General features: G+C 46.9%; 1 protein-coding gene across 2 annotated transcripts in view; it reads right to left on the minus strand.

Moving 5' to 3' along the window:
- PTPRA (protein tyrosine phosphatase receptor type A) overlaps positions 1-12674 on the minus strand; it is a 137991-nt gene that overhangs the window by 11198 nt on the left and 114119 nt on the right. For both annotated transcript variants that reach the window (XM_083458688.1, XM_083458687.1), the window contains 9 exons: positions 12436-12526; positions 10036-10112; positions 7738-7774; positions 6695-6792; positions 6439-6558; positions 5721-5887; positions 3534-3669; positions 1921-2070; positions 139-232 (listed from right to left, as the gene is read on the minus strand). In XM_083458688.1, the coding sequence (XP_083314814.1) occupies positions 139-232; positions 1921-2070; positions 3534-3669; positions 5721-5887; positions 6439-6558; positions 6695-6792; positions 7738-7774; positions 10036-10112; positions 12436-12526 (970 nt within the window). The remainder of the gene's footprint in view (positions 1-138; positions 233-1920; positions 2071-3533; positions 3670-5720; positions 5888-6438; positions 6559-6694; positions 6793-7737; positions 7775-10035; positions 10113-12435; positions 12527-12674) is intronic.

Consider the following 12674-nt stretch of genomic DNA (forward strand, 5'->3'; position numbering starts at 1 on the left):
TTCCCCCAGCCCTCTCCACCTCATCTTGCTACTGCCGACGCAAAAGCCACTTCCTCTCAAGGTTCCTCCTGTGCCCACAAACAGCAGCAGCAGATGTTCCTCAGCTGGATTTCCCTCCCTGCAGGGCAGGACACTCACATGGAATTATCTGCAGCACCCGGTTCTTTTTCATGTTGGCCGGCAAATTGCCCGTTCTCATCTTGTCGTTCTGAATTTTGATCGAGGTTAGTTTCTGCAGAGAGAGGTTGGTGGAACGTGAGCCAGACCAAAACCACCGAGGGCACATAGCTTATAGTTCAAAACATGGGCATGCACGTGCAGAGCTTCGCAGTGGGGCAGCCAGCAAGGGCACATACTTGCCCATTACTGGCATGTATGTTAGATGTGTCCATTGCATTACACTCAAAAAGACGATGCAAGAGCAGCAGATGCGCACTCTCACACACAACATGCCCTCCCTCCCTCTTTTCTACTCCATACACCAGAGGTCACCAATATGGCACCCGTGGGCACCACTGTGCCCATGAGTATATCCCATGGCACCCACAAATGGTCCTCTTAAAAACGCATAATGCGCTAGAGACTGTGTGCTCTTGTGGCTCAGTTACTGTTTGAACTGGTTAGGTCTCTCCCACACTGAATATGCCCCCTTGGACATGCCCACAGTTCACTGGCTGCCACGACTGGATCCTCGCCCTCCCTTCCACGCTCAACAAAGAAGAGGTGCAGAGTGCTTCAACCTGTGAGCAAGTGCAGTGGTGACTGGTATAGGTACCTTTCCCCCATTCATAGGGGCGTGTATCATACTATTTTGTGGCTTTTTCTCCTTTTGTGCTCTTTTAGATGTGGAAGCCGTCGCCCCATAGTAGCCATTTTATGACTGGCACCCAAGGCACTTTCTCAAAATTCCAGGTGTGTTCACAGTTCTAGAAGGGTTGGTGACCCCTCCTCTGCAGCCTGCCTGCCTTTCCAGGATCACAGAATTGGGAAGACCAAAAGCAATCTAGTTCAGCCACCTGCCACAAAACAGGACATTCTTCCCTCCAGCGAAAAATAAATAAATCCTGAACAAAGTATGTAACATTTTGCCACATACGGAAATGGGCCTACAAAATATGCAGGGATTTAAGATATGTAAAATGAACCATGGAAAGAGAAGAAGGGAGGTCATTGATATCTTAAGGATGTAAAATGAGTATTTGAAATTGTAAAACAGAAAATTTGATTAAAATTATTCAAAAAACACAAAAATAAGTAGTTCTGGGTAGCTGACTGGGGGGCGGGGGAAGAGATCTGATTACCGTATGGTTGGATAGAAAGACCCATGGCTTTGCCTGTTCTACTTCCAACAGCAGGATCAGATTCGTTATAACCATCTTGTACCTCTAAGGATAGGATAGAAATCCTCAAGTCTTGTGGTCTCCTGATTCCCCCTTGTGCTAGCTCTCCAAAGATATTCCCCCATGGAATACCAAACCATGATCGCCATATGCACACAATATTAGCCATGGCTCTGTCTTCACCGTTAATGGGAAGCCAAATTTAAAATCTGTGCTGCCAATCGGGGACGGGGAATCTGTGGCCCTCCAGGAATTGCTGGGCCATCACTGTGCCAGGCTGATGGGAGTTGGGGAGTCCATCATTACTTGGAGGGCACAGGTTCCTTCTCCCAGCTGTAAATAATCCCATGACCCCATGGCTAAAGAAAAGCCACTTGGTTCACATGTGCCTGATTGGTTAAGCCTTGCTTTCTGGCTCCCCATAGTCATCTGGTTGGCCACTGTGAACAGGATGCTAGACTAGATAGGACACTGACCTGATCCAACAGGCTGTTCGTATGTTCTTCCAAGTCTGGTTGTCCCTAGCTACAGTTGTCCCTGGTAATGGAGGTCCTAAGCTACTGTAGCTGCTGCCACTCACCTTAAACTCTTCCTCCAATCCGTTGCTGCTGGTCCCTGGGATCTTGTTGTAGATCTTCTGGAGGTGGATCTCCAGCGAGGTCACCTCCAGTTCTGTATCCCCATACAGATAATGCTCCAGAAGAGCTTGGTAGATGAACACATACTGCATCTGAAGGAGAGAAAAAGCTACTGTGAGACGATCATGCTCCACATTCAAATAAGGCCATTCTCTGAACAGCTTCAATGGGCTCACAGAGTATGAACATGAGCTGGGAATGCGTGACTATCCCAGCATTTGCCCTGAGAGGGTCGTGATGCTTTGCATGGAGTCAGGATGGTACACGCTCCAAGAAAGCATGTTGAAAACATTATCTCAAACTTTTCTGTCTCCCCTCCCACTTCCCCTGCCAACTTAACCCAGAGCAGCAGGAGGAAGATTCAGGGGCAGTGACTCCAGTTCCTTGGTTCACCTTCCCTTCCCTGCCAAAGAGCACTATCAGGACCTTATGCCCCAGTGTTTCCAACAGGAAAATGTGAGGCAAATGGTGATGTTTTCCTGCCAGGTATGCTGGGCGTGTGGTTCCAGAGCTCTCCTTGCTGAGAATGGAAGCTCTGCTGATCAGCCACTCTGCTTCCCCCAGGTAACTTCGGAATAGGCTTGCCAGAAGTCCAACAAAAAGGGGAAAAGAAGAAGAAACTTGCAGTTTGTTTGTGTGTGTGTCTGCGGTCAGCAATGAAAATCAGTCAAGAAGTTATCACTATTCCTTCGCAATGCTATGGTTGGCTATTTTAAGTTCACAAATGATATGCAATTGACGACTTTTTAAAACTTTGTTATGATGCTACCTTTAAATTGAAGAGAAAGTTAGTTATGTAAATAGCTTTGTAGCTTATGCTAAACAGTGGACAGAAAGGCAAACAGCATAGTAAGTTTTTATATGTGTTGGAAGCTGCCCAGAGTGGTGTATTTAATAATAATAATAATAATAATAATAATAATAATAATAATAATAATAATAATAATAGTTGTTGTTTGGTTGAAACAGAACTGCAGCGGAGCAGAAGCAGTGCTGGTTGTAATAAACAGCAGTTGTAACAGAAGTCGATGCCTTCTTACATTCCTAGTTATGAAGAGGAGGCAGCAGGTAGCAAATGGAATGAAGGTGCAATCCTGCATTGCATAGCAGGGAGAGGCATGAGAAGCAAACTATACTATGTCCTGGGAAGGCACAAACTAAGTTCCTTCTCAGCGGCAGACTGTGAAAGTGTGAATTTGAAGTGTTGGGACTCCCCTTTTCAATGCAGTCATGATCTTGGAGCCCTGGCAAAGCTGACTGACCTGCCTGTTAAGCAGGCAAAAGGCAGAAAAAGGACCAGGGAGACAGGCTTGGAAAGAGAGGCTTCGTTATTCTTTGCAGGGGGGAGGAAGGAAATAATTCTCAGGGATTTGTCCTGCCTGAGTTCTGCTGAAACATTTGAGGAAAAGCTCAGGGTCACATGATTAAGTCTGCTTACCTGCTCATTTACACACAGTAGCTGGTTATATTTTGGGTTCTTTTACAAACAATAAATGCAAAGGAGAGTATCTGGCCTACACAGCATGAAGCTTGCCCTGCAGGAGAAGAGACTTACATCGGTCTGTACCATCTGGCAGCGCTGCGCCCGGATGCGGCTGACGAACCCGTAAACGTCCACCTTTCTCTCAGTGAGCATCATGTCCAGCATGGCATCAATGACAATGAAAGTCCCCGTTCGTCCCACACCAGCGCTGCGGGGTGGAGAAGAAGAGAAGAAAAAAAAGGTCTCCTTTGAGAATTCGGCCCCGGCAGGTGGTTTCTGCCAAGAAACCCACATAAGCCAGATCACAGCACGCAAGTGACAGGCAGAGAAGATGATTCATTAAAGAACAAAGAAGCTCAGGGGCCTAACATCTGTCTGCTTAGCCACCCTTGATGAGCAGTACATGCAGGGGATTCCCTGTGGGAGGAGATTCGGAAATGGTAGACGTGCCTTCTGACAGCTTGGTTGTGCCCACCGTTGGATAGCTCAGTTGGTTAGAGCGTGGTGCTGATAACGCCAAGGTTGCAGGTTCATTCCCCGTAAGGGACAGCTGCATATTTCTGCATTCTTACATGATTCCCAAATCATTCCTAGATTATCCTCAGGGCCCCTTCCAACTCCACAATTCTATGATAAACAAAAAGGGCAGTTCCCTGATCCTACCATCTCCATCTAAAACCACAAGTCTAAAGGCTTGAACTATCAGAATTTCGTGGGGCTAATGGTGGACTGGGAAAGTACATTTCTTGATCTAGGTGGTTCCCCTGCCAGGTAAGTATCTGCTTGTACTCTTGACAACTACCCTGAACATCAGTTGTCAGAAGGATGGGACATGGGTTTAAATCAGTGACTAGTAAGTTAAAAGTATTTTACATTTCTATTAGATCAGGACTCTCCTGTTTGGTGCATGAGCTTTTTCAGGGTCTGAATAGTGTGAAAGATTATGTGTCATTGGGAGGCAGGGGGAAGTGTGTGTGTCTCTGTATGAACTTATTTTTCTGGTTATTTTGTTAATATTGCTTCATAGCAGTGCTTTTTTCCCTAGGGGTGCTCAAGCGTATGCAATATTGGCACATTTTGTTCTAGAAGAAAAGTTGTAATTGTGATATTTCACTTCTTTTTAGTTGCTGGTTTGCTAATAGTGTTTTGTAGATTGTAATTGTTTTACTGGTTATTTTCTAATTATATTTTATGAATTATGCTGTACTTGTGATGTTCAAATATATTGTTGTTCTTTACTGTTTGTAAGCCGCTTTGAGAAACATTTGAATGGAAAGCAGTATGGAAATACAATAAATCAATACCCATATAAAAAAAGAAAATAAAGAAAGTAAATTTATTAATGCTCTTGTTAGAGAAGGGGTAGTACCTCTGGTGGGGGACACATCATGTGCCTTATGGGACAGTTTGTCCACCTTCATATGATTAACTCCTTTCCATTACGTATCTGACAGGCTTTGTCTCCACTGGTTTTTTGGTGCCTATTGCAGATCCTCCCCTTTCTGCGTGGCTTTTAAGTGGGAATCTTTATTCCAGTTTTTGCTCAGTCACTAGAGCTTGAGACTCTTAATCTCAGGGTTATTGGTCCAAACCCCACATTGGGCAAACGATTCCTGCACTGCAGGGGACTGGACTAGATGATCCTCAGGGTCCCTTCCATCTCTATGATTTTAATGTAATCGATTTAATTTAATATCCTCACATGGAGGCACAGGTGACCCATCTAGCTGTTTTTGGACTACAACTCCCATCATCCCTAGCTAGCAGGACCAGTGCTCTATTTAAACACTGGTCATGGGGACGTGGGTGACGCTGTGGTCTAAACCACAGAGCCTAAGACTTGCCGATCAGAAGGTTGGTGGTTCGAATCCCTGCGATGGGGTGAGCTCCCACTTTTCGGTCCCTGCTCCCACCTAGCAGTCCCACCTAGCAGTTCGAAAGCATGCCAAGGTGCAAGTAGATAAATAGGTACCGCTCTGGCAGGAAAGTAAACAGCGTTTCCGTGAGCTGCTCTGGTCCGCCAGAAGTGGCTTAGTCATTCTGGCCACATGACCCGGAAGCTGTCTGCGGACAAATGCCAGCTCCCTTGGCCAATAAAGCAAGATATGCGCTGCAACCCCAGAATTCTCCGCGACTGGACTTAATGGTCAGGGGTACCTTTACCTTTTACCTTTAGACAGATAGGAAGGAAGGAAGGAAGGAAGGAAGGAAGGAAGGAAGGAAGGAAGGAAGGAAGGGACTGATAAGCTCCAGACTGACCTGCAGTGTACAACAATAGCCCCTGCATACTGGGGGTTACATGTCTTCACCTTCTTCAGGAACTTCAGCATCCCAATGGGAGTGAAAGGGACCCCGAAGTCCGGCCAGCTGGTGAAGTGGAATTGCGTCACCAGGCGCTGAGGCTTCTTATTGGTGACATCGCCTACCTGGGTGGAAGGGTGGGGAAACAGATTGGACATATTGGTTAACTGTCAGGCATCTAGAGTCACGCCAAGCTCTCCGAATCCCTTCCTTTCATCACCTGTAAAAGCCTACTGTAGAGATCAGAAATGACAGGTTAGACTAAGGGAGAGGGGAGTGTGGCGAGCTCCCTTCTCTTCCATGCCCAAAACTGATAAAGGTTGCCTCCTCTCTGCTGAGCAAGCAAATTCTCCATCATAATCTGGCACCAGGCACACCAACTATGCCTATGCCTACATCTCTCCAAGGCTGGTCCACTTTTGCTTGGGCTATGCCACTTCAGTATTTGGGGTGGGGGAGAAGAGATGTACAACAACAACAAAACAACAACAACAACAATACTCTTCATACAAAAAGAACAATAACATCCATAAAGAACAATAACATCCATACGAAAGAGAACTTAGATGATGGTTTCTCACCTGGTCCCGCCAACCCTACTGATCTCCAGCTGCAGCATTCTGGAATCAACAGACTTACATAAAAAGGGAGTAGAGAGGGGATCAAAATGAGATACCTGCTGAATGCAGAATTTCCGCACCGTGTAGTCAACTAAGACCGTCACATCTTCCACGGACACTCGGATATTTCCGTACGTCCAGCAGCCCTGATCTGGCCAGTACTGAGCACATTTGCACTGGAGAGAAATACACATTTGTTAAGAAAACACGGACCAGCATTTTGAAATTATTAATTACCTGCCCTTCACATAAACATTTTGCTTTTACGCGGCTCTCGTTTCACTTGCCACAGAGCCTCCAACAGCCACTTGCCTCTTTCCTCTCTTTCAGGTTGGTCACCATGACAATTGTTGCTGTGTTTTGCTCCCAAATCATCCTCCAGAAGTCGTTCACAGTTTCTTCTTTTGGTCCTAAACAGACCGAAGGGAAAAGAAAAAGTGGTACAGGAAGGTACTTGCAGGTGGGTGGGAGCAGGGCGTGTTTGTTTAACAAGACCTTTAAGTGGTATAATTCTTCCATATTGTCAGGGCTCTGTCAAGGAATAATGATCCCTCCCTCGGCAATCAAAAGGCAGATAACCAATAGGAGTTCTTACCACGTAATTTATTCAGTATTCACAGAGAGCGACAAAGGAACGCTGTCTCTATAATGGTGGCGTTGCTCCAGGTCAAGTCCCACCCCTTCAGTCCCCCTTAATCTACGTCACCCCTGTGGAGGCTGGTCAGTGCCTTCTGCCTCTGAGATTTGTGTTCTGCTACTTGCACAGCCCATCTACTGTACTTTTCCATCTATAAGATGCCCCCATGTAATGGGGTCAGGGGTCCCTTTACCTTTTTATCTGTTGTTATGCAACTGAATTACTGCCTTTTGCCACGGGGTGGCAGCAAAGAGGCACTTGCTCATCCAACTAAGAATCCACTAGCTACCCTTTCAAACAGCACAGCCTTCCCAGCACCTGACTCTTTCCATCTTTCCAATTCCAGAATACACCTGACTTCTGGAAAACAGGAGTCCATTTTGACAATATGGTGGGGGCCAAATCTTCATGGGCGAAACCCTAGTGGTTGACCCACATGAGCTGTAGATTAAGTTGTAGCTTTCCAGAAACCAGAAGAGATGGGTTGATGTTTACATGATTTAATCGTTGCAATTTCCCACTGTGCCCATGATTGATTTGATGAGGGCAATATTCCCCTGGGTATCCTTCCTAAGGCTGGCTGCCAGAGCGGCACGGGAACCAACTTGGAAACTCAGAAGAACGTTAACGCACTGCAAATATTTTTTGCTCAGCATAAAGCCTCCCAGCCATTTGTCATCTCGGGACAGAAATCCAAAGGAAAGCAAGTGCGACTTACCTTGGGCTGCAATGAACTTGTTCTTCTCTTGGTACCCCTGCCAAAAGAAAAGAAAACAAGAGAAAGAGGGAGCTCATTTGTGCCTCTGGCATGTGAGTCAACTTCAAAGTATTCCGAAACATTGGCACCTTCTCAGGCACCACACAGAGTGAGCTCTTTACCTTGCCAATTTTGTATTGTACATAAGCTGTATGAGGGCCAATGAGAGGGGTTAGAGCAGTTGGGGGTGTTACATCAGCACCAAAAAGCATCTGTTTTTCGTGTTTTTGGTGTGGTGCCTGAAGGGGAAGAATACTCATCACTACCAGGGGAAAAGATGTACAGTACGTAGCGCAGTCACACAGACAGAGCTCTCTCTCCCTTGGAACATTTTACTGGAAACACAAAAAAGTGGATGTGTGACTTGATCTTGGTGGCAGAAAGAAGCATGTTGGATATCTAAACACAGTGGACCTGATTCTCACCCCACCCCTCACAAAAAAAAACCCCTTGAACACAGAACAATTTATGTGTGGTGATCTGGTTAATGCAAAGAAAAGGTAAAGGTAAGGAGCCCTGGACGGTTAAGTCCAGTCAAAGGCGACTATGGGGTTACAGTGCTCATCTCACTTTCAGGCCAAGGGAGCCGGCATTTGCCTGCAGACATGTGGCTGGCATGACTAAACTGCTTCTGGCGCAATGGGACTCTGTGAAGGAAACCAGAGCACACGGAAACGCCGTTTACCTTTCCGCCGCAGTGGTACCTATTTATTTACTTGCACTGGTGTGCTTTTGAACTGCTAGGTTGGCAGGAACTGGGACAGAGCAATGGGAGCGCACCCCGTCGCAGGGATTCGAACTGCCAACCTTCTGATCAGCAAGCACTAGGCTCTATGGTTTAGACCACAGCGCCACCTGCGTCCCTGTGCTAATTTGTTTGTGCTACTGCTCTGGTTAATGCAAGACGGATGGTCCAACAATAAATGCCAGGCAATGATTCTGCTCCTGACTTTTCTGTCTTCTTGACAAGTGCAGTTGAGACTACACAGGTTAGGGGTGCTTTGGGCATACAAAAGTAGAGGCGGGAGACGAGAGAGAGACAGAAAAGCAAGGCAGTGAAGTGGAGATCATGCATCTAGCAACACTGCAAAAACAAAACCCTGCACCTCTTTAAGGAGCTGCTGTATGCAGAAACCACTAGCACATCTAGCTACACACTGCCTACTCTGATTGGTATATAACGGTTCTCCAAGATTCCCAGCCTCCTTATCTCTAATCTTTAACTACAGGTACCAGGGGATCAAACAGCATGGCTCCTTCTGCAAGCAAACCATGTGCTCTCCCACTAAGCTATAACAGAAGGCAAAGCATCTGATGCGGGGATACAGCCAGGACTGTGATGACACCACAGCCTCCAAAAATCCACGTTCTGCACCAGGAAAATAGTCATCCCTCCAGGGATGAACTGCACACCTCCATATTAGAATGCATCTTCAGTAGCACTCATTTAAAATAATTAAGGTTTTTTACAAAGTGGTTTGAGGGAGGTGGAAAACAGAAGGGCAGAGCTTGGGCAGGAAAACAAAACATACGCACTACAATAAAGTTTGCAGCCCACCGATGCCCCTTCCTGCTTCGGCCAAGCCACGTCCACCCTGTACCCAACGTCATCAGGCATGGTGAAGATGTGGTTCTCTGCCAAAAGTGGGGCTCGCAGGCATCTCCATTCAGCTGATAAGTGCGGCTTGCAAAGAGCTATGCCTTTGCCTGGGCGTTTGATTTTCAAACCATATGGGCAAAGGAAAAATGGGTTTCCTGATGTCATTTGTAATGTCAGATAATTGACAGGTGGGCAGCTGCACCCATCTGCCAAAACTGGCTTGCAGGGAGGGTGGGCAGGTAAGAATCTAGCCAGCTGGCTGGATCCAGTTCTCCACCCCTGCTCACAGCACTAGAAGGCTCCTTGCTTTGGAGACTTTTAGCTGGCAGTGGGCAGGATCCACAAATCATAACTGCTGCACAACTGCCCTTTCGAGAAGGAAACCTGTGCAAGGTCAAGGGAAATGAATGGAAGTTGTGCGACAGCAATGCCAGGTGAATCTGACTTACTGTCTGTGCACTTTTCAAGCTATGGAGAACTAGAAACTTGGTGTCTGTAGGGAGCAGCATGAAGCAACCCAATTTTGCCTACACGACTGCAGCTGCACATGTCTGTAGATCACCTGCAACACTGCTATCAAGGCAAGCATGGGAGCTGGTTAGCATTCTCGTTAAAATAACGAAGTCTCATTCTGCTTCATTTCCCTTGCAGATACTTACATTAATAAAGGAGGCATTGATGTAATCAGAGTCTGGAACCCCTTCGAGAGGTGTCAGATGAACCCTGGAATGATCATCTAGGAATGAAGGTAAGAAGTGGCCCATTAAAAGAAACAAGTGTCAGGGTGACATTTAAAATGTAGGGGCTTCAGAAAGGTTATATACGGCCAGAAGGAAGTGAAACCTTCAAGAGGAGAGCATTCAGGCTTCCCCTCAGCGCACAGGGAAGCGGGAGAAATGGCAACTCATTACAAACTTCGGCCCAAGTTTATTGTCAACACAGGATAAAACCTTAATGCAGTGGTTTTGAATTGTAGCGGGGGACAGAGGGTAAGAAGAAGCCGACTCTCCTGACCTGTGCACATTATATAACACATTTGCAGGAACCATGTAAGGGGAATAATAAAACATTTGCTTCACATTGCTTGTCTCACACCACTGCCTCCAGTTGCATTCGTGCAGGGTTTCCCTAACTTGAATGTCCAGCTGTTTTTGCACTGCAATTCCCATCATCTCTGACCACTGGTCCTGCTAGCAAGGGATGATGGGAACTGTAGTCCAAAAACAACAGGAGACCCAAATTTGAGAAACACAGCTTTAGTGGAAAGATGCCAACTACCACATTTTCTGGGTGGGGTAGTAGGGAAGTGGGGGGCTGCAAGAAAAGGGGGGGAGCTGTTCCTTTGCAATCCTTATGGCATGCAGCTTAAGAAAGAAGTGCTGTAGCTGTGCCAAAAGTATGCCTTGACTGATAATTTATTTGTTCAATTTTATATTCTGCCCTTCCTCTCAAAGGAGTGACATGTGCTTAGGGTGGATGGCGAAGAGGGGCAGAAAGATAAACGGTCCTCTTATCTCCAGGGAAAAATATTCCTCTCTCCAGACCACCAAGTTAGGACATGACCACAAGGGGGTAAGAAGTGCCAGGGCCTGGTATGTGTTTTTTGGGCGCTCACTGGACCAGGGAGAACTTGCCAAAGATAATTCTGGATTGGTCACAGGTGGGGCGGAGGCCGTAGAGGGGAGGCAGTCAACACAGGGCCCTCCAGGTGTCATTGGACTACAAATCGCACCATCCCGGGCCACTGGCTATGCTGGTGGAGGCTGATGGAAACTGAAACAACATCTGCCATAGGATGTGTGCAAGAAGCAGAGAGTTTCTACTGCAATCAAAGTTACTGCCCCACAGAATGAAACTTGGCTGGTTTTCATCTGATCGTTCCATTGGGCAGCTTGCTTTTCCTGGTGGCGCAGCTGAAGGCGAATGTGTGGCTGCAAACAACACAGCTGCATTCCAGGCATTTCCCCTTACTTTAATCACTGCTCTTCTGTGGTGTGTCCTTCCTTCCAGACCATGATTCCAGCGGCTTCTTGGTATGGAAGACATTGGACCACGAAAAGAGTTGCCTCTGGGACAGGGTCAGGGCTGAGAATGCTCAGCTTCTTGCAAGGGAACAGGCTTCAGCTGAGCAAGCCCCTCTTTCGTCTGCAAGTGACCTGGGTCCAGGGTGCGCCATCCATGTGGATCTACTAGCAACTGCTGGAGCTGCAGGAAGAGCAACAGGCTCTTCCCCTCAAACAAGTCCTTTGTGGTGTGGTGTGCTTTTTAACGAACATACTCTCGGAATAATGTTCTTTTGCCTCCAGCTTCCAAAACGAATGCGTTTTACCATATATGGCTATTGTTCTCATTCTTGTGTTACAGGAACTGCTTCTGCTGCTCTGCCTCTCCCCCTGGTTTGTGCCACCCCCTCTGTTATTCCCCTTGACACCCACAAGAAACACTTCTCCTAGGCAACCTCCCTCCCCTCTAATAACCGCTCCATCATTTTTGGCATAGCGAAAGACACAGATGGAGAAAGGTTGACTGCCATCAGGCTAAAGCACTACTAGTTCAGCACCCTCATTTTATGGGTGTCTACCCACTGGGAAGCACAGGCACCTCTATAAACAAGACAAACGTGGGGGCGGCATTTGGATCCCCTGGGTTCTTTTGAGCTTACTGCAATGAAACCAGGAGACAAGGCCACCTGCAGAAGAAGCGTTCTGTGTCACACTGCAACGTACAGGTAGCTGTTAGCTGTGTAGGGCAAAGCAAGAGCTGTATATGGCTCTGCTGGGTCTCATCAGGCTCACTTGAGCCTCAGTTTGAAGCAAGCCTATTTTGCACAGACCCTTTATGTGGGTGGCAGTAGTAGCTGCATGCCATGGGCTTTGGGTTATCGATCTCTGTCTGTGGTTTTGTTCCCCTCAGATGGTTTTCTCGCTCTTCCTTGTGAGAGATGACTAGACTGGCTTTTTTCAAAGAGAATGTTTGGCTACAAAGGCGCAGGCAGTGTGCATCATTCCCTTTAACACCATGGTAGCCAACCACCCGAGAACGTCTTGGGCAATACTTACAAGGCAAGATGTTTACGTATCTGTTCTTCTCCTTGTTTTCTTCCTTGGAGGCAGCTTCACAGGTGGCCTGGATAGGGCACGCCGGGAGAGCCTGGGAGGATGGGGTAGAAATAAGAAGATGCTGTACCTTTGTTGAACAACAGGGAGCAATCCACACCCAACACACAGCCTCTGTGGCTTTTTATTCTGATCCTCTGAAATGGGCAGTGATAAACAGCCAATGCTACCAAACTGCAGTA

This window comes from Podarcis liolepis (assembly GCF_965112155.1).
Source record: "Podarcis liolepis genome assembly, chromosome: 9".
NCBI classification, from domain to species: domain Eukaryota; kingdom Metazoa; phylum Chordata; class Lepidosauria; order Squamata; family Lacertidae; genus Podarcis; species Podarcis liolepis.